The 22,049-nt window shown below is 41.3% G+C and overlaps 1 protein-coding gene across 1 annotated transcript in view; it reads left to right on the plus strand.

The window, feature by feature from the left end:
* The window catches only part of EGF (epidermal growth factor), a 54,147-nt gene that overhangs the window by 23,048 nt on the left and 9,050 nt on the right, over positions 1-22,049 (plus strand). The window contains exons 8-18 of the mRNA XM_056855024.1: positions 225-347; positions 2,491-2,613; positions 4,988-5,124; positions 5,716-5,864; positions 6,873-6,977; positions 7,768-7,991; positions 11,128-11,295; positions 16,421-16,540; positions 17,264-17,383; positions 18,055-18,180; positions 20,382-20,523. Coding sequence (XP_056711002.1) covers positions 225-347; positions 2,491-2,613; positions 4,988-5,124; positions 5,716-5,864; positions 6,873-6,977; positions 7,768-7,991; positions 11,128-11,295; positions 16,421-16,540; positions 17,264-17,383; positions 18,055-18,180; positions 20,382-20,523 — 1,537 coding nt within the window. The remainder of the gene's footprint in view (positions 1-224; positions 348-2,490; positions 2,614-4,987; positions 5,125-5,715; positions 5,865-6,872; positions 6,978-7,767; positions 7,992-11,127; positions 11,296-16,420; positions 16,541-17,263; positions 17,384-18,054; positions 18,181-20,381; positions 20,524-22,049) is intronic.

Raw genomic sequence — 22,049 nt, forward strand, 5'->3', positions numbered from 1 at the left:
TGCCACGCGCACACATGATTCCTGCCACAAAAACCTCCCACCAGAAGAGCAGGGGGACCTGGCAACACTATTTCTTTCCCACTAGGCTATTACACTGCACCAAGTATCTTAAATAGCCAGTATCAGAGATATCACCTTGCTCAGGACATGCAAACTTAATATGATTTGTTGACTTCTGTTCTTAATAATTTTAGCATGCATGCTATGATTTTTCCCTTCATCAGATGTCAATGAATGTGCGCTGTGGAACCATGGGTGTACTTTGGGCTGCACCAATACCCCAGGCTCTTATTATTGTACATGTCCAAGAAATTTTGTTCTACTGCCTGACAAGAAAACTTGCCATGGTAAGTAGTGGGCAAAAACACTTGAACGCTTGTTTCTACTGTCCAGTTTCCCATACACATCTGTGGGACTTTTCCTGCAATACCTCACTTTTCCAACTCCCTTGTTAAGTATGTATGTTCGATGACTGATGTTATCTGCATTTTGTACCATCGAAGTTGCCACCATTAGCACTCGCCATAGCTGATTTCTGCTGTAACTGGGAAGAACGTTGCTCCTCAGCTTGATTCAGTTTGGAAGCTTGTACATGTTGGTTATGTATGTATTTTTAAATCTGGGCAAATTATTTGCCCCACAAGGGAGGCTCACACACACACACAAACCCCCAATTCAAACAAATAAGCAGGAAAAACAAATAAGCAGGAAAAAAAACCCAAAGTTAGCTTTGCCAACCTCTAGGTAGTAGCTGGAGACATCCCGCTATTACAACTGATCTCCAGCTGATATAAATCAGTTCACCTGGAGAAAATGGCCACTTTGGCAATTAGACTCTATAGCACTGAAGTCCCTCCTCTCCCCAAATCCCTGCCTCAGGTTCCGCCCCAAAAATCTGGTATTTCCCAACCCAGAGCTGGCAACCCTATCCAAACTACAATTAACAACAACAAAGGGTACAACGAGGATTGTAAAGACAATAGTAGATTACAATAGACTACATGCTGGACTACATTTGTCCAAAAAAGAGTGAGAATAGAGCCACTGTGAGCTTTGTAGCTATGTACAGCTGTCTCTCCCCCCCCCCACACACACTAAGTTTACATGTCCACTTTCTGAGTTTAACAATCCTGTAATTATGATGTGAATGTCTTTCACCACATGTCATGGATATCAGCATGAGCTGATTTTAGACATCTTTATAGGACCCTGAAGTGATCAGACCTGTTGCCTTGTATTAGGAATATTTACCAATTTTGTTATGCACCGAGGAAGCCAATACCACCATGGATTCCAGGAAACATCTGTAGTCAACCCTAATTAGTTCTACACTTATTCCATCTAAGCAGATGTTTCCATATGGTACTTTGGGTATGAAAGGAAACAGGTGGCAGCATAGAATACAAAGTAGAAGGAGGCTGTCTAAAGCTGCTGTTGTTTCCGACTGCTGAAAAGGCATAGGAATAGATAGTTGTTGTAATATTGACCAGGGGATAAGAAATGAAGGGGGAAAACCCCAATGAAATCCATTAATGGAAAACGTCTGCCATTATAACACCATGAAAACCTTCTAGAGTTATGGAATACTACATCAGGCATTATGGCCTGACAAAGAATTCTTCACACCCCAAAAGTGGTATTAAGTAGAGGTGATTTCACTCATCAGCTGCTATAGTCCCCTTTCAATATTATTCTTAATTAGTACCTGAGCCATGAATCTTCTCTGCGTGGGACATAAGAAACTGAAACATGAAAGGCTAATATAACCTTCCCAGAAATCTGTTGTTGTCATAGCAACCAATTGATGGACCCACTATTCATATTCCTATATGTACAAATTCCCAGACTTTTAAATTTCAATCTTGTTCTGACTAGGAGGTAAGGAGCCCTGACCTAGGTAGCTCCAGGCTAGCCTGATCTCATTAGATCTCAGAAGCTAAGCAGCTTCGGCCCTGGTTAGTATTTGGATAGGAAACCTCCAAGGAATACCAGGGCCATAACACGGAAGCAGGCAAAGTACCCTTGAACGTCTCTTGCTTGAAAACCCTATGGGGTCGCCATAAGTCTGCTGTGACTTGATGGAACAAAAAAACCGGTGGGGTAAGGATGTGCATTTAGAAGCCTTGTGGACTTGAAATAAATGTTAATCTATCACCTGTATCTCTGATAAAGATTTAAAATATTATGCAGTGAACATGGGGGATTTTGCAAGTGTTGCAAAATGGTGCACAGAAAAATGAAATAAAAACATTAAAACAGCAAAGAAACAAAACCAACCACATAGCAATTTAAAAACCAGTGAGAACAGGGTAGGATCAAATAATCACAGTTCTCAGAGTTTGAGGCTTCTCTGAAATGTCTGGATTTTGTGATGGAGGGCAATCTGCTGTTCTTTCTTGCAGCTTTTGGAATTCCTTTAATTAGCGCCTCCAGTTCCTGCCAACCATTTTTTCTTAATCCCTTTTCTACTCATTTTAAATTTTAATTTAGAACTAATTTCCTGTTCAAGCAATTACCTTCACTGCAGCCATGGCTGTGCTGAGACACCTGATGGACCTGTTTGCGTTTGTCCAGAAGGATCTCTTCTCCGACAAGATGGAATAACATGTGTGGGTAAGAAAATAAATATTTTTAAAAGTTTTAACTCTTGGGAAAATAATGTAATTCATATTAATGTTAATTGTTTAAAGAGCAAAGGCTAGATACAGAATAATAGTATTTAGGTAACATTTTAGAGTTTACAAATTACTTCACATACATCAGCAGTCTTTACAAGAATCTTGTGAAGTAGGTTTGAAGAATTATTCTCATATTGCTGAAGGAGAGTAGCTTTTTCAGTGCTGCCTAGTGACTTTTTGTCTGAGGCAAGATTTTTTTTATTTATGTATTTATTTATTTATTTACTTACTTACTTTATTTACCGTATATACCCGTGTATAAGCCGACCCGCGTATAAGCCGAGGTGCCTAATTTCTCCCCCCAAATGGGGAAAAATTAGGCACCCGCGTATAAGCCGAGGGTCGGCTTATAACCCCTCCCCCCCCCGCAGGCTTACCTCAATCCAGGTGCGCAGGCCGGCGCCGGCCGGCAGGATCCTCGCTGTGCCCGGCAGGGGCGGCGCCGGGGCCTCCAGAGGCCTCTGGAGGCCCTTCCAGGCCGGCGCCGGCCGGCAGCAGCCTCGCTGCGCCCGGCAGGGGCGGCGCCGGGGCCTCCAGAGGCCTCTGGAGGCCCTTCCAGGCCGGCGCCGGCCGGCAGCAGCCTCGCTGCGCCCGGCAGGGGCGGCGCCGGGGCCTCCAGAGGCCTCTGGAGGCCCTTCCAGGCCGGCGCCGGCCTGCAGCAGCGTCGCTCCGCCCGGCAGGGGCGGCGCCGGGGCCTCCAGAGGCCTCTGGAGGCCCTTCCAGGGCGCTCCTGGCCGGGGGAAGCCACGCGGGCACGGCAGCAATGGCGGTGGAGGCAGCGATGGCGGCGGCGGTAAGTTCCCCCCTCCCTCCTCTCTCCCTCCCTCCCCTACCGTATTGACCCGCGTATAAGCCGAGGCCGGCTTTTTCAACCCTTTTTTTGGGCTGAAAAACTCGGCTTATACGCGAGTATATACGGTATATCCCTGCCTTTCTCCCTAATTGTGGAAAAGGCAGGTATGAATAATCACTGTAAATAATAATCCCTGTAAATAAATAAATAATAATAATCCCTGTAAATAAATAAATAATCACTGTACAAGAGGAACAGATAAAAGGTTTGGTGGCTGGGAAAGGAAGCACGGAAAGATGAGGATATGGGGGCTGCCAGGGGGAGGAGGGAAAGATGAAACATAGTGGGGAAGGTGAGGAACCTCCACCCAAATCCTTTCAGGTCCCCCACCACACAGCTGGGCCTGGTGCAATCTGCATTGTGAAATGTAGCCGAGTTTTCCTGAGGAGAGGCTGCTTGGGGTTAGGAAGGAGGGAGAGCTGAAGACAAGGGGGCAGATAAAGGTAAGTTGGCTGGTGGGTGGGAAGGAGAGAAGGAGGCAGGAAAAGGGAAGGAGAGACATTCAACGCATTACTTTTGGGGAAGGAAAGAGGGGAAAGAATGAGAGAGGAAAATGAGATGCCCCCGTAAGTCCCTTCAGATTCCGCTCTGTGCTACTGGGCCTGGCTGGGCAGACAACACCACACAACTGGGCCTGGACTGCTGGCCAGCACCATGCAACTGGTCCATAGGGTTTCTAGGTAGAGACTGCCAGGAGAGGGAAAGAGGGAAAGCTGAAGATGAGAGCAGATAAAGGTAGGTTAGCTGGTGGGAGGGTGGGAAGAAGATAAGTAAGCAGGGAATGGTGAGGATAAGGGGGTTGCCAGGAGGAGGAAAATAGTGTTGGGAGGGGGATAGAGGGGAAAAATGAGATTGCTCCCCAAGCTCTTGTGGGTCCCTGCTTGTCAAAGTCTATTAGCCATGATGCCTAAATGAAATCTCTATATTCAGAGGCTGGTAAGCACAAATCACTAGAATGCAGCAGTCTTTGTGTCCTGAACCTCCCAGAGAAATCTGGTTGAGAAACAGAGTTTTGGAATTGATAGACCCTTGTTCTGATCCAGCAGCGGTGCTCTTAGGTTCTTTGGCAACTGCCTTGAACATCAGGCATTCTTTTGTGGCATTAGCGATGTACATTATGGCTGATATAATATTACAGAGAAAAGGGCTGAATTCGAATGGAGTATAAAAGAACCCAAATAAGTCTTAGTTTGTGTCAGACTAGCATCTAGGAACTGCAAGTGCATATCCTCACACTGCCTTGGAGGCTCACTGGGTTACTTTGGGCCAGTTTATCCCCACTGATTAGAAGTTTTTATAATTAATTTAGTTATTCTGATTGATGGTAATTAAAGAACTGAAGAGTACAGAAAAGGGGAGATCCACAGAAGGAAAACTGCCTTTTCCCATGTGTAGTTTCTAAACTACAGATCATTATGGGGACGGGAAGAATTAACATTATATATCTTGCTAACAGGGCCCAAGCCATTTCTGTTGTTTGCAAGCAGCCGAGACATTCGGCGCATTAATTTTGATGGAACTGATTACTCAAGTTTACTCAGCTGGCAGATGGGAGTAGTCTTAACTCTGGACTATGACCCAGTTGAAAATAAGGTAAGGCATTAAAAGAGAGGATTGTAAAGTGTTGCAAGGACACACAGCTTTTGCTTCTTTGCATTTTGTGGTTCTCCATAATACGAACGACGTGCTATCTTTTTGCCAGATGTCCTCAGTATAAGTTGGTTGTTCTTTGTAGAATGGTAAGAATCCCTCAGTGATGAAATGAACTCTCCCCCCCCCCCCCCCGTAGATATTAACATAGTATATCTGTCAGCCTTAAGTGGTACCGGATTTGTTTTGAAGATGTCAGAAGTGCTTATTAAACCTCTCAGATTTCATGCTTCACAACCTGTGTTCCATATGACAAGCTGGCTGCCTAAAAGGGAAAGGCAGGATACTGGGGAGGTGGTATATAGGACAGCTGGGATTTACTTGCTAAGATTTACTTACTGAAGAAATCAGTCTCCTTGAAGGATAAATGTCTGCTTATTTGATCTATAATCATAGACTGCAGTTTTGTAAATAACTCCATTACGTTTCTCTGAAAGAAATTTCATTGCTAGAAGAGCCACTAGATAAGAAAATCCTACTCCCAAAATAAGAGGTGCAGTAATCACCTACAAACCTTCTGTTTCCTCACCACAGATTTATTTTGCCCACACAACACTGAAGCAGATAGAACGAATTAATCTCGATGGCTCAGACTGTGAAAAAGTTATCCACGTTGCAACAGAGAGACCCGAGGGGCTTGCGGTGGACTGGATTAACCGTAAATTGTATTGGACTGACAAGGGGTAGGCTTCTCCCACAGATATTACATGCTGCCTAATGCTGCCATAAGACATTTTGAGAAATAAACAACCCGCCAGACAGAAGCGGTTGAAAAGTTGTTCTAAAATACTAGCGTGTTTTGTATGATTATGGCAAGTCATCGTTGGAATTCAGCAGTAGGAAAGCCAGTTGCTGGATGTCAATGAATCAGAGCGACCTTTCACTTAATAAGATGTCAGATGGGTCATAGAAAGCTAGGTTGACCTGTGAACCTGCTTCTTTTTGGAAAAATAAGAATGGAAATTGGGTTAGAAGAATCATAATGCAACTGTTGCTGTCTTTTGTCTTTGTGTTATTCCTGTTCTCCTCAGTCTTTATAGGTTTCCAGTTCTGGAGAACCATTAAAATAGAAGGAAAAAAAATTAGCATTAAATCTGGAAAATAGAAGTAAGGAATTTTTGTCTTGCTGAGCCAGTAACAAGCTGGTACAACACATTACTGTCAGATAATAATTATGAGGAGAAATGTGGAGAGCTCACAGGAAGTTGGACAGGGCTTCAGGGAAGGGTGATGGTTAACATTCTTGAAGGTACATCCAGGGAAAGCAGCACTGAGGAGGAAAACGACCAGCATTTCCAGGAACAAAAGAAAGAGCCCACATGCAAATGGGGGTGGGTGTACAGATGCAAGACACACATACTATGAATGGCCAAAGGACCAATATTTATACCCCAAAATGGGTCCTGAGGAGGTATGAGGTAACCTGGCAGGAAAGCCAGAGACCAAGAATTGATTGCTTTTCTGGGGTTCCAACAACAGGATAGGAGAGGCTTGATGGGTTGTCAGGACCCAAGATAATGCCTGGGGTAGGAAGGAGAGGTCAAGATAGAGCTTAGGGGGGAGGGGGTGAAACATAAACTAGCAGCAGGGGAGCAGTTAAAATGGACCTAGTTGCTGTCATTCCCTAAAAGACCTGCCATGTGTTTTGACCAAAAGAAATAATTGCGCTGACTGATCCATCTGCATTGCAGGATGTCCCACATTGAAATGAGTGACCTAAATGGACTGCAGAGGAAAATAATCGTCCAAGAGGGTGTGTCTCAGCCTCAAGGGATTGCTGTTCATCCATTTGCTGAGTAAGTCGCCAAGCATAGTTTGAAAGCAACAGTAGGTGGTATAAATTTTCTAAAGAGTAATACCTCTTTTTTACTCAGAGGAAACTAGTGTTCAGAGGATTTATTCATTTATTTAGAATATATTTACGCTGCCTCTCCAGGGAAGCTGACCAAGGTAGATTAAAAAAATAAAACATAATACAAATATAAAACGTTAAAATTTATTAAAACAATCCAGAGTCTGTCTGTCTGTCTGTCTGTCTGTCTGTCTGTCTGTCTGTCTATCTATCTATCTATCTATCTATCTATCTATCTATCTATCTATCTATCTATCTATCTATTATATGTGTGTGTTAAGTGCCGTCAAGTCGCTTCCGACTCATGGCGACCCTATGAATGAAAGTACTCCGAAATGTCCTATCTTTGACAGCCTTGCTCAGATCTTGCAAATTGAAGGCTGTGGCTTCCTTTATTGAGTCAATCCATCTCTTGTTGGGTCTTCCTCTTTTCCTGCTGCTATCTATCATATATCATTATCTATTAACAAAAATCCAGAATCTATCTATCTATCTATCTATCTATCTATCTATCTATCTATCTATCTATCTATCTATCTATCTATCTATCTATCTATCTATCTATCTATCTAATAATTGTCCTGTGATTTAGGATAGGTTTTATCAGTGATCTGCCCACAGTGTGTCTGTCCCACCCTCCCACCTAAGCCCTACTACGTTTTATGCATTCTACTTTGTATTGCTAGGGAACAAAAAAATATGCAATGATTATATTTGTTTTTCTTCACCACCAGGAGACTCTTTTGGACTGAAATAGGGATCCATCCTCAGATTGAAAGTTCTTCCTTGTGTGGCACCAATCGCCTCATTATAGCTGATTCAGACTTAATTTGGCCCAGTGGCATAACGATTGACTACCTAGCTGACAAGTTATACTGGTGTGATGCAAAACAGTCTGTTATTGAAACTGCAAACTTGGATGGATCTGAACGGCAAATACTCACACAGAATGATGTAGGTGAGGCGTTGAGGTTGATAGTTTTATGACTGTAGATGAAAGGGTTTAAGTACTCTGTATGCACATGTGAAAAGTCCAGCTTTTGTGTTAATAAGTGCACTGACAACTCTACAAAGAGACCAACTAAACTGAAACAAAGCAACGAGGACAGCAAAAAGAATCTCAATGTATCTGTGCTTAAGTGAAGATTAAGCTGAGTAGCTTAATGAGCTCGGTGTTGCTGGTATTTTTGTTCCCTGATTATTGTGAGGTTTTATTGATTTTTAAATTGGGATTGTGAACCATCTTGAGAAAACTGGGATAAAGACGGATATAACTTTATAAACTAATAGAAAAGCAAGTTGAAGTTTAACAAAGAAACCTGTGGTAAAATGGAATGGAGTAAAGTTCTCCTTTAAAAAAGAGAACTATTTATTAACTAATAGGTAGACGAGAGAATGATTAGCACAGGTGGTTTCTAGAAAATGGAAATATTTATAAAGAACCTAAACTATCAGTGCAGTCCTAAGCAGAGTTACACCCTTCTAAAACCATTGACTTCAATGGACTTAGATGCAACACTGTTTTGGACAGCACTGCATTTGCACTAATGAATGCGGTGCAAAATCTTGTGAGGTTCACTTTTCATTGCAAAGTGGCCATTAAACTACTTCACAAAACCTTGACTTCCACTCTTATATATTTTTCCCAGTCTTCTTTGCATTTGCGATCTTTGTTTTCCTGACCTGATACTACTTTTGTGCCATTTTTGAACCTTGAAAGGATTCCCCCCCATTGTTTGAACACAGCAATTATTAAATGAACGTAATATTATGGGGCCACATAGCGAACCAGAGTTGGTTCTGTGTTGATGTCACAAAGACTTCTTGCTTTGACTTGGAAAGGTGGGTCAGAGATGATGGAATGCATCACTAATGGCTAGGGTTGCCAACCTCCAGGTACTACCTGGAGATCTCCTGCTATTACAACTGATCTCCAGCCAACAGAAATCAGTTCCCCTGGAAAAAATGGCCACTTTGGAAATTGCACTCTATGGCGTTGAAGTCCCTCTCCTCCCCAAACCCCGCCCTCCTCAGGCTCCGCCCCAGAAACCTCCCACCGATGGTGAAGAGGACCTGGCAACCCTACTAATGGCCAGGCTGCTGGTAGACACAATGCCTGCCAGGATTGTGCAAAGGACTTTAATCCTAATATAGATTTAGTTGAGGGTAGTTATCCATGATTAAATGAGGCAGTGTGTGCTTTCCAATGTACAGAATGCTGTGTGAATGAACAAGACTGACATTGGTGCATAACTGTATGTGGATGTGGCCTATACTTCATTGCTTGCAATACAAGTCACATTTAGATGCACATCCGAATGCACGTCCCCATCCCCATCCCGCCCCATGTAGTCCAATAACATGTGTGGAGCACTGTGAAGCAATGCTGGCACATTGCCTTTCCCCACTGATGCTCATCCTTTGTGTACAGTTTTGCACCCTTTTGAAACAAGCACAAACTCACTCTAAAGAGGAGATTGCAAGGCCAATTAAAACACCGGTATTTTGGTTCTGCCATAGGACTATGTATGTGAGCAAACTTTCTTACTGTACTACTACTGCCACCTAGTGTTACTCCTGCTGCTGATAATCTATGCTTCACAAAAAGGATACTCCAGCATCACTTACAAGAAGTAGAACTGAAATATGACACAACGTTAGAAACCCAGGCTCAGATGAGGAAATTATCAACGCATGGTCTCTTTAGCTTCTTTTATTCCCTGTTTCAGCCAGGATTCAGCCAGGATCGAACGCACATTCGGCAAAACGCATGCGTTCGATCCTGGCTGAATCCTGGCTGAAACAGGGAATAAAGGAGGCTAAAGTGACCATGCGTTTTCGCCCAATATCATCTTGGAATTTGTCCATATAACAAGAGCGCTAAAACCACTGCTGATAATTACAGGGAGATAGCATTGTTTGTCTGTTGTAGGAAAATTACACAAGAAACCAATACCTCCTTAAAGACTAACACACTTTATTCCCACATAAACTTTCATGACTAAGAGTTCATGTATCTGAAAAAGTGAGCCCTGATTCACAAAAGTTTATACTGGAAAATATTTTGGTAGTCTTTAAGGTGTTATTAGATTACTGTTTAGTTTTAGGACAAGTGAATAAACCTCTCAAGAACACCAAAAGAATATGATCATGAATGCCATCCAACTGAACAGTTGTCCCCAAGGCTTAGTTCTGTACATATCACATATTCTTATGATGCAGACGAATCCAGGTAACCTCCATGTCCTGTGGGTAGTACAAGTAGTAACGGTTTCGAGCTGCGGAGAAGCCAATTTAAGCTAAACATTAGCTAGAATTTTTAACTGTCATTTTAAAATGGAACAAGCTGTGCAGGAAATTTGTGGCATCTCATTCCGTGGAAGCATTTAAACATTGAATAAGTATCTCTTGGGAAGGATTGAGGGGTAGGATGACCTCTCTCAGGGCTAGAGGCTGGACTGGGTCAAGAACAGGTTTATTTCAATTCTGTGACAACGGAATAGTCAGCCTATTCATTCAGTTGTGTCCGATTCGACTTCTTACTACATGCTCCCATCCTACCTGGTCTTTGACCATGAGGAGGAGGAAAAGAAGAAGAAGAGTTGGTTTTTTATGCCGACTTACAATCAAACTGGCTTACAATCACCTTCCCTTCCCCTCCCCACGACAGATACCCTGTGAGGTAGGTGGGGCTGAGAGAGTGTGACTAGCCCAAGGTCACCCAGCAGGCTTCATGTGTAGGAGCGGGGAAACAAATCCAGTTCTCCAGATTAGCCTCCGCCACTCATGTGGAGGAGTGGGGAATCAAACCCGGTTCTCCAGATCAGAGTCCACCGCTCCAAGCCACTGCTCTTAACCATGCTGGCTCTCCCCAGTATCACCACTTTGGTGGTCAAAGGGGCTCCCTCTTCCCTTTTTCATTGGAAAACTGGTTGGTCCAACCTTTTGTGTTGTATTTGCATACAACATGCTAGGAATAGATGGTTATATGCATAATAAACCTGTTCATTTAATGTATATTTATGTAAAGGGGTTATAGAGAATATATGTATATTTGTGTAAAGGGGTTATAGAGAATATATGTATGTTTTTAGGACATCCATTTGATATAACAGTATTTGAGGATGACATTTGGTTCTCTGACTGGGCTAAGCATTCATTAATGAGAGTGGACAAGAAGACTGGACAAAATAGGGTACGTCTTGGAGGCAACGTACTGAGGCCGTCCTCACTGGTGGTCATCCATCCCTTAGCAAAACCAGGTATGTTTCAAAAGTCACACAGCTGCTTTCTTATGACATCTCTCTTTGCTAATCTGTTAGGGAATTTTATTTGAATGTCTCAAAAACAGAATTATTGGCCAAGCAGTACGGGGTGCATTGCAAAGCAGGAGAAACTGCTGGCATCAGATTTGGTGAGACAGGAACTGGATGGCTGCACATACAGTCTTTGAATTAAACACTGCAAATGCTATGAGTGTTTACACAGATTTCACTTCGGGTAGATTTGAGGTAATGCAAGTCCCCATGGCCATGAAAGCTATCATTCTGCCACGGGTGTATGCCTTGCTTGCGTCCCCGATGGTAAAGTTTGATACATCTGGAGTTTTTTTAAAAGTAAAAAATTCTATAATGTCACGTTTACATTGTTCAAATGTCTGCTTCTTACGTAATAATTGATCATTTAATTTCCATCTTCTTAGACCTGACCTTCCTTGTATCCAGACCAGTTTAAGTGGATTGTGGTCTGATAGTGTTCTAGGAGCAATGTTCATGGAATCTATTTTTGTCAACATTGACCTGGAGATCCAGCATATGTCAGTTCTGGAGTGCGAGCCATGCCAGTCTGAATAAAATGTGTAGTCTCTTGTTTTGGGATTTTTTGTTCTCCAAACGTCTGTCAGGTTGAGTTCCTTCATATATTTAAAAACATTTCTCAGGTAGCTTTCCTGAGGCACTGTTGTGCGATTTATCTATAGCTGGATTGATAACTGCATTGAAGTCTCCCAACACTACTATTTCTCCTTGATGACAGGCTATTAGATTCGTGAATAGGGTTTCAAAGAAGTTTTCTATTGCTGCATTAGGGGCATAGATGTTTGCCAAGGTAAAACAGACTCCATCCATGCCATGTATTATTAGGATTTGGTATCAACCATCTGGATCTGAGTGGTGGTTTTTAACTGTTAGTATCCTTTCATTGATGTAGGTAACCAACCCTCTCTTCTTTTCTTTGGCTGATACAAAGTAAGGAGTCCCAAGATGTTTAGTTTGAAGAATCTTTTCATTATCTTTTTTGACATGGGTTTCCAGTAGGCAGATAATATCTCTTCCCTGCTTTTTTAAACTATGAAAGACTCTTTTTCTTTTATTGGGTGAATTAAGACCATTTATGTTCAAAGATATAATTTTTAGATGGTCCATACTAAGTCCAAAGGCAGATCTACAGTGCCTAAGCTTGTCCTAGTTTATCTTCTTCAGTTGTTTTCTTCCTCCCCGTGGATCTTGCTTTTTAGGTGAATGTTTTTTGTCCTTCTGTCTTGGGGGTAAGCTGCTTGGACCTTCTCCTGGATCGTCTTCTTGATCCTTGGGAGGAAATTCTGTAGACGTTTTAAGTTCCTCGAGTAATTCTTCTGCTTGTTGTTGGTTATGAATTATTCTTTTTCCTCGTGACAGTGAAATTTCCAGTGAGTACGGGATGAGCTACCTAAACCTGATTTGTCTCTTAATTAGTTCTTGTTTTAAATCTTTGTATTCATTTCTTTTGGGAGATCTGATAGAATTTGTATGGGATTTCCTTCCCAAACTAGTGGATTGTCTCTTTGTGTTCTCAAGAGCAAATCCCTGGTTCTTTTGTGGAAAAATCTCACCAGTATGTCCCTTGGTTTGTGATATTTGCTGGCATAGGCTGAGTTTATTCTGTAGCAATACTCCAGTTCAGTATCGTCTTCGCCAAATTCATAGTGTTCATGAAGAAATGCTCTGATGTCTGATTCTAGGCCAGTTTTTCCAAATTGTTCAGGAATCTCGCGAAATTTAATGTTCTTATCTCTGAGTTTAACTTCATGGGCACCTGATTTAACAGACAGGTCTTGAATTGTTTTGGAGTGTTCCTGTAGTTCCGAGGTATGTTGGCTCACTGTTGTCTCTGTCGTTTCTTGCTTCTGGTTGATTGTGATTATTTCTTGAGAGTTAAATTCTAGTTCCAGGAGAGATAAAGAAAGGAATTATAAGGACCTCCTGATCCAACTAAGAAAATTAGAGAAAGATTATCAGACCGTACCAAATAAAATTATCTTATGTAAAATTAAGCTGACTAAACACAAGATAGACGCCGTGGAGACAGAAGAAGTTCACGAGAAGATCAAATATGCCAAGCAAAGATTCTTTGAGAAAGCTAACAAACCCGGCCGATTTTTAGCTAATTAACTTCGGCAACAAAAAAATGAAGAGAAAGATTTAGGAGCAAAAAGTAATGGAACAACATACAACAAACAAGAGGAAATTGAAATTTTTTTTGCTGACTTTTATACACAACTTTACGCAAAAGACGACCTACAAGAGCAAGGGCTGCAGATGTATCTATCACGGGCTAAACTTCCTAAGCTATCAGAAGGAGAACAAGAAAGTCTTAACCAGAAGATGACTACACAAGAAATCGTAGATGCCATAAATAATTTGAAATCTGATAAAGCACCAGGCCTGGATGGGATTACTCCAAACTTTTATAAGCTCTATGAGCAGCAACTCACACCTGTTTTGTTATCACTGTTTAATGACGTAATAGAAAATGGGAAGATTCCAACATCCTGGCAGGATGCACACATATCTCTATTACTGAAAGAAGGTACTGATCCATGTCTCCCTCAGGCCTATAGACCAATTTCTCTGCTAAATGTTGACTACAAATTATTTGTCTCCATACTAACCAAAAGACTTCAAAGGTGCACCACTAACTTGGTGCATCCAGACCAAACTGGGTTCATCCCCAAAAGACTTATGAGAGACAATGTAACACTTGTTCTCAGTGCAATTAAACATATCAAGTCAAAATCACTGAAGGCTGCCATGATCTTCCTCAATGCAGAAAAAGCCTTTGATAACGTTTCCTGGCGTTTTATCTCAAAGACATTAGAACAAATGGGCTGTGGAGACACTTTCGTTAAAGTATTTAATACAATATATTCAGTCCAAAAGGTACGACTTTTAGTTAATGGTTCTTCGTCAGCAGAATTCAATATTGCAAAAGGCACCAGACAAGGCTGTCCACTTTCACCACTTCTATTTGATTTATCAATGGAGGTCTTAGCGAATTATATAAGAAATGATCCTAATATCAAGGGACTCAAATTTGGAAAAGATGAACACAAAATCAAAAGTTATGCAGATGATGTGGTATTGATCTGCCAAAACCCAAAGGGTACTCTTCCATGCATACATCATATTACAAAATTTGCAAAGTACGCAGGTTATAAATTAAACAAAGCAAAGATGAAGATACTGACATTTAATATTACAAAAATTGATGAAATGCATATCAAAGAAATCACAGGATGCCAAATAACGAAAGACCCACTTAAGTATCTAGGCATCAATATATTGTCACAAAACAAGACACTCTTCAAAATTAACTATACAAAGATCTGGGGAGAAATAGAAAAAGACTTGAGTCGATGGTCAAAGATGAATATTTCCTGGCTAGGAAGAATAGCCACAATAAAGATAAACGTACTTCCAAGAATAACCTTCCTATTCCAGTTTTTACCAATAAGTATACCTGACAAAACAATAGACAACTGGCAGAAGCAAATAAATCGCTTTGTGTGGAATGGCAAGAAGCCAAGAGTTAGGTTTAAAGTACTACAGGACGAGAAGAAAAGAGGCGGGTTAGCGTTACCGAATTTTAAATTATATTATCATGCAGCCTGCCTGACTTGGGTCATAGATTGGATCAAGCATCCTAAGAACAGAAATATCACATTGGAAAGAGCGGACCTCTTGCAAGGCTTTCATAAAGCCTTATGGAACCCTATGACACCATCGCAATTAGGTAAAACCTCCAAAGATTGTGATATCAAGCTGGCGATCTTAAAGGTCTGGAAAAGATGCAAAAAGAGAATCAGTCCTTCTCTGCCATCTATAATGTCTCTGATTGAAGCCTTCCAAGAAGTTATAGTATTAAAAAATGAATCGCCACTAATATACCGTGATATGGTAGATCCTACAGGAGAGATCAAAAGTTTATCAGCACTCCAAGATAAATTCGAAGATATAAACTGGCTGACATATCTCCAACTTAAAAAGAGACTGTTTAAAATCTGGGTTGTTCTGAGAACTAACAGAATTTGAGGCAATTATAACCAAGAATGATGATCATTTGTTAGGAGAAATCTATAAACTACTTCTGAAGTATGATTCAGAAGAAGAACAAGTTAAGATAAACATGATTAAATCGATTCAAAACTTTGGTGAGATGGTCACGATGGAAACATGGGAAAAGCTGCACACTTGAACTAAAATACACCTCAAGTCAAGAAGTGAAGGAAAATTGGTATAAGACATTTTACAGGTGGTACATGACGCCCAACATGATTGCTCAGATGACCACTTCGAAGGGAAAGAAAGGGGCGTGTTGGAAATGCCAACAGACAGATGGCTCTTACTTTCATGTTTGGTGGACTTGCCCGAGGCTACAAATCTACTGGAAGAAGATCCAATGTGAACTACAGAACAAAATAAAAATAAAAATAAGATTGGACACCAAATACTTTTTACTGAGTATAATACCATCTGATTACCTATGAGATTCAAAGATCTGTTCAAATATGCTACAACGGCCGTAAGAACTGTGTTGGCAAGAACCTGGAAGCAGTTGTCTACACCTGACATAGAAGAATGGAAAGACAAAATGCTCGACTATGCAAACATGGCCAGAATGACTTTTATGATGAACACAACCCACGATGAGTCAGTAGAACAGTTTAACGAGAAATGGCAACCATTTTACACTTATATGTTAGTGAACTAACAGATAAATATATTATAAGAAACCAGAAAATATAATCAGTTAAATGTAAATATATTAGATTAATTGAAAATGTTTGGTAACTATACTCTGAAAATGTAAAATGCTTTTGAACTTATCAGACCAAAAAATGTGTTTGTCTACATCAGACGGATTCCCCTTATTCTCTCCCTTTTTTCCCTTTCTGTATCCTGAATTTAAATTAAAAATAAAAACATTTTAAAAAAGTCCCTATGGCCGTTAGACTTTGATTTTTAACTGTACTTTTCTTTTGACAGACTTCTAGGACTACATTTTGATTCCAGTTTTGAAATGCTAGAGTGCAGCAGTCTATCCCCACTCATTTATTCCTTATTGTTTCAGGCCATACGAACAAGACATCAGCACTAGATGTTCCATACCAGCATCCTTTAAGGAACAATGCATGTGGCGACAGAAGTGGAAAGAATCTACAGATGTTGACTGCAGAAATTGTGGTGTCTGGTAAAGACTGCAGTCTCCTATTTCCAGTGGCAGGGGTAGCCAATAGATTCCAAAACAGAGTCCAGACACAGTTTGCCACTCTGATATTCCATGATAAGGTGCTGCCTATGCCAGCTAGGGTTGCCAGGTTCCTCTTTGTCACCGGTGGGAGGTTTTTGGGGGCGGTGCCTGAGGAGGGCGGGGTTTGGGGAGAGTTCAATGCCATAGAGTTCAATTGCCAAAGTGGCCATTTTCTCCAGGGGAACTGATCTCTATTGGCTGGAGATCAGTTGTAATAGTAGGAGATCTGCAGCTAGTACCTGGAGGTTGGCAACCCTAATGCCAGTGTGGGGGTCACACTGGCTCCAAAGGAGCTTCGCCCCTCCCCTTCAGGAATGGGCTACTCGTGTTGTAGGATAGACCTAGATTAACAAATGAACAAATATGATTCGTGGGCTAGAAAAAGGTGTGAAAGAGCTGTAAAGCATACAGAACAGTTTATTGAAAAGATCTGAAAGATGCAGATAACAGTTTTCAGAAACACCACATAGAAAGGCATATATCTGAGGGCATGTTTGTCTGTTGCAAGAAAGTGAGTGGGTGAACATTTTATGCTAGTTGACATCCTGTCTAGTGGGATTATGTTTTGAAAAGTTGATTCTAATTAATTTGTCTCAAGCTATTATTCTGAGTGCATGTGTTATGAGCTTAATTGGAACAATATTTCTTTCTTATGTGCCACAGGCCAGGATGACTGTACATTATTGTGCTGTGATGATGTCAATGCTGAGTGCATTTCAAATGAGGATGGTCCCACTTGCCTGTGTCGGACAGGTTTCACCAAGGAAGACAAATTGTGCTATGGTAAATGTCCCCTGCCAACAATCAGAAATGCCATGCTCAGAGCTCCCAGTGATATTTTAAACTTAATTTTCAGGTGCGTGGAGGCCCGATGCCTCCTCAGTCACCGACAAAATGTCAACCTAAATGCATGTTGTTGGAGCCCCGTGGCGCAGAGTGGCAAGCTGCAGTACTGCAGTCCAAGCTCTGCACACGACCTGAGTTTGATCCCGACAGAAGTCGGTTTCAGGTAGCCCGCTCAAGGTTGACTCATCCTTCCATCCTTCCGAGGTCGGTAAAATGAATACCCAGCTTGCTGGGGGTAAAGGGAAGACGACTGGGGAAGGCAATGGCAAACCACCCCGTAAACATAGTCTGCCTAGTAAACGTCGGGATGTGACGTAACCCCATGGATAAGGAATGACCAGGTGCTTGCACAGGGGACTTTTACCTATACCTAAATGCATGTTGGACATGGTTTTCTCCTCTCCGCTCTGTCTTCACTATGGCCTGTGAGGTGGGTTAGGCTAAGAGAGAACAACATGGATTTGAGTCAGGGTCTCTGTTCCTAGTCTAACAGGCTAACCGCTATACCACAATGGTTCTCCCAGTGCTGTTTTTCCCCCTTCTGTTTAGTTCTGTCAATATATCTTGCCTGAACCTTTCCCCAATTTTCAGCACTGTTTCTCTTGCAGACATCGACGAGTGTGCTTTTAACATGGACCTCTGCAATCAAAGCATGTCAAGGTGTGTCAATACAGAAGGGAGCTACCTTTGCAGGTGCCTTGAGGGGTATACTGAAGATGGGCTTCATTGTTCTGGTGAGCCAGGGAGTTGGAGGCTGCTACTGTTTTCCTCTTGAAATCTTAAATTTGGAATGATTTCATCATACATAAAAGAGCGATTTAAAAAAATGTTCAGTTTCTGCATTATAAGCATACTATTAAGGGGTACTGTTCTTACCAGTTGAGAAATGCAACAATGCAGGCTTAGGTTTTGAATTTTGCAATAATGCTCCATTTATTCTACTCTTCTTGTTGGCCTGCTAGTTAAAAGTCTGTTTTTAAGTGATCTTTGAGACGACTGTAGACAAAGAAAGAAACTGATTTTGTATCTGCAGGATCAATGATTAGTTATGGCCGTAGCCACACAGCCTAGTGTGACAGTGGTAGCGTATTATAGTACTCGAGCATTTGTTTGATGTCTTTAGACCCTGAAAAGGTATTGCTGCATCATTAGAAAAGGAATTATGTTTGCAAATCAGCCCTGTTAAAAATGATGGTGCAATTGATTTGTGTTAGTTAATATTAATTTGGATGTAAACCGACCTAGAGGGCCTTTGGGGCACTTTCACTTCTATAAGATGTGCACCGCCGGCATCTCATCAGTATGCAAAGCCGCTAGTTGCCAGTGGGGGCATTCTCCTCCTTTTGCTTGGCAGCCCTAATGGAACCAGGGAGAGACAGATGACCCAATAAAGATTTATTGGAAATCATTACCATGCATATGGTAATGAAAGCAAGGATTGAGTCAGTTGTAAGACTCATCAGATAATCTGATGTTAGTTTAATAATCATGAGATTCAGAGTGCTGACATTTACAGTCCAAGTACATTTCAAGCCATGTTCATAATCAGATTTGCTGATCCTCATAGACAGCACTTGAGGCCTGATGTTCAACTATCAGTATACTGTCTTCTCTCCCCACCCCCAATCAAGTATTTTCATAGACCCGATGACCAGCATTTTTATTAGTTTCCTATTTTTCAGTTTAAGCACCTGTACCATGTGCAGAAGTAATGGTTTGCAAAATGGGAGTTGGTCTTGAGATCTCGCGCATTATCTCTATCCCTCCTCTCCTCTCCCTCTAAGTGGAATGTCCCCCCTCACTTCCCTTGTTAGTGTTACTCGTGATTTAGAGTTTCTTTGTACAGTTGGCAGGGGATAAAGCTCATAAAGCTGAATGGGGTCGCTTGAGAAGCAACTCGAACCAAGTCCTGTTTCGCCTGATATCTGACGAAAGGAGCTTATACCCTGAAAAATTTGTTGGTCTCTAAGGTGCTACTGGGCCTTCTGAAAGGGTGTCTCTGTTTTGATTACAGTTTTGAAATGTGAGATTACTAGGGTTGCCAACCTCCAGGTAGTAGTTGGAGATCTCCTGCTATTACAACTGATCTCCAGCCAATAGAGATCAATTCCCCCGGAGAAAGCGGCCACTTTGGCAATTGGACTCGATGGCACTGAAATCCCTCCCTGCCCCCAAACCCCACCCTCCTCAGGCTCCGCTCCAAAAACCTCCCACCGGTGGCAAAGAAGAACCTGGCAACCCTAGAGATTACCGTTTCGAAATGCAAGAATGCAGCAGTGTGCTTTTTTTTACTCCTGTCCCAGCTTCCTGATTTGATACTATTGTAATTTATATTACTAATTTTTCTCAGATTGTTACTGCTGATTTTGTTGTTGCTAATGTTTTTATTGATGGTCATTAGGGTTTGTTTGTGGTTCTGAATTGTTTATTTGTTAGGACGTGTTATAACTCTTCTACTGCAGACAACACGACTACCCTCTGAAACTATCTTTTTGAGAAACAAGTGAGAGAAGTCTCCGAGTCTACATATTGCCATCTTAGGCTGGCTTACTAGCTGCTGCCCATTCTTTGGAAGGACTGACTGAGCGATATGTGCCTTGGGCACACTGGATTACTATCCCGCACTCTACATGGGACTGCTGTGGAGGAGTAGCCGGACACTTCATGTTAGCGTTGCCAACTCCACCCTGGGAAATTCTTGGAGATTTAGGGATGGAGCCTGAAAAAAAATGGAGCTTGGGGAGAGGACGGAGCACAACAGGAAAGTAATGCAATAAAGTACACCCTCCAAAGCAGCTATTTCCTCCAGGGGAGCTGATCTCTGTCGTCTGGAGATCAGTTGTAATTCCGGGAGGTCTCCAGGCCCACATTAGGTTGCAGCATAAATTGCATGTTTGCCCAGCTGGTTTATATCTTGTCCAATACTGTGTTTCAGAGCCTCCCATACCACCTGCTGTGGCAACCAGCGAGGTGTCCACTTTGTCTGCCCAAGATGATACGGTTGGCTGCCCCCCCTCATTCTGCCTCCATGAGGGAGTTTGTGTTTATTTTTCCAATCTGCAAGCTTATGCATGCAAGTAAGTACTGAACTCTGCAGAGAACAGTGAGAAGCAAGCTTAGCAATATTTTTTTAACTCAACCTAATCACATCTGCATGGCCTTCCATTTCCTGAAATTAGTATAGTGTGGTAGTTTAAGTGTAAAGCTAGGATTCGGGAAATCCAGGATTCCCAATCTGCCATGGAAGTTTGCTGAGTGATCTTGGGCCAGTCATGTGCTCTCAGCCTAACCTACCTCATATGGTTGTTGTGAGGATAAAATGAAGGTGAAGGAAATAAATAATTGTATAGTATCATAAAGTTCGGTAGCAAGGGTAAAGGGGTCTGGGTGTATTTAGTCCATCTAATGCATTGGTTTATCCCATGTAGGATTTTTTTTTAAATGAGGCTTTTAAATTTTTTAAAAAAATATATTCCTGCCTTATTAAGCCAGCTAACAGGACTCCTAGATCCTAGCCTGACACGAACCACTACACCTGGTTGGCGCTGAGTAATGTAGGTGTGTGTATTTCCCCTTTGTTATGAAACACTTTTATAGCTATGTATGTAGTCTTTGCTACAAGTTGTAGATATTAGCCACTCCATATGATGACCCAGATGCAAATATATATGGACAAAATGTGTGGGTTTTCCCTTATCCCTATTGTTCTTACATTGTACACTAGGTGGCAGTGTTTCATCATCCACCAGCAAAGCGTACTCATTCTATTCCAGGTTCATGATATACTATACCTTATACAGCATCACTATTGCATGTCAAAATATATGACCTGTATTGAGTTGTCAGCATATACATTTTTTGAATTGTGACACAATCCATACCATAAGATTAAAATATGTATGGAATGATACTTCTGAGTAAAAATGTTCCAAAGAGTTTGCTGAAATTTACCATTGCCTATTTTCCACAACAACTAAATTTAAAATGCTGCTAGCTTCATTTGTATTCACAGTTTGTAGTTGACTTTAACCTTTTCTACGTAGCATGGTGAAAGCTGGTCCCATAAGATCTTACAATTGACCTTGATCAAAAGAAGCACACTAGCACAGCCAAAGAAGGCTGAGTTTAATACTTGGATTCACTTTATACTTTTATTTCATTCTATTCTCTATGAGCTAGAATTACATTTTTTCCATTTGATTTCTTTTCTCCCATAAGTGTAGAAACAGGTTAGAAATTTTTCATGAAGCAGATCTTCATTAACTAAACTTACAAATAATTTTTTTTAAAAAACTAAATAAAATGTGATATTTTCATTTAAGGAGTTGAATAAATGCTCTTTATTAAATAAATGATCTTTATTAAATAAAGTTGCAAATATTGTTTAAAAAACCAAATAAAATGTGATGTTTTCCTACAAAGAGCTGGGTATTTGGGTATTAAATGCTGAGCCATAACACAAAATGCTGAATTGAGAATCTCTATGGATTATAGACAAGTTGTTCACAACACTCTGGAAAAGTTTCTATCATTTTAAAAAAATCCACCTTAAGATAAGAATTTCAGCCTAATTAAAAGTGATCTTTTAAAAACCATGTTATTT

This window comes from Euleptes europaea, chromosome 9 (genome assembly GCF_029931775.1).
Source record: "Euleptes europaea isolate rEulEur1 chromosome 9, rEulEur1.hap1, whole genome shotgun sequence".
Taxonomy (NCBI): Eukaryota; Metazoa; Chordata; class Lepidosauria; order Squamata; family Sphaerodactylidae; genus Euleptes; species Euleptes europaea.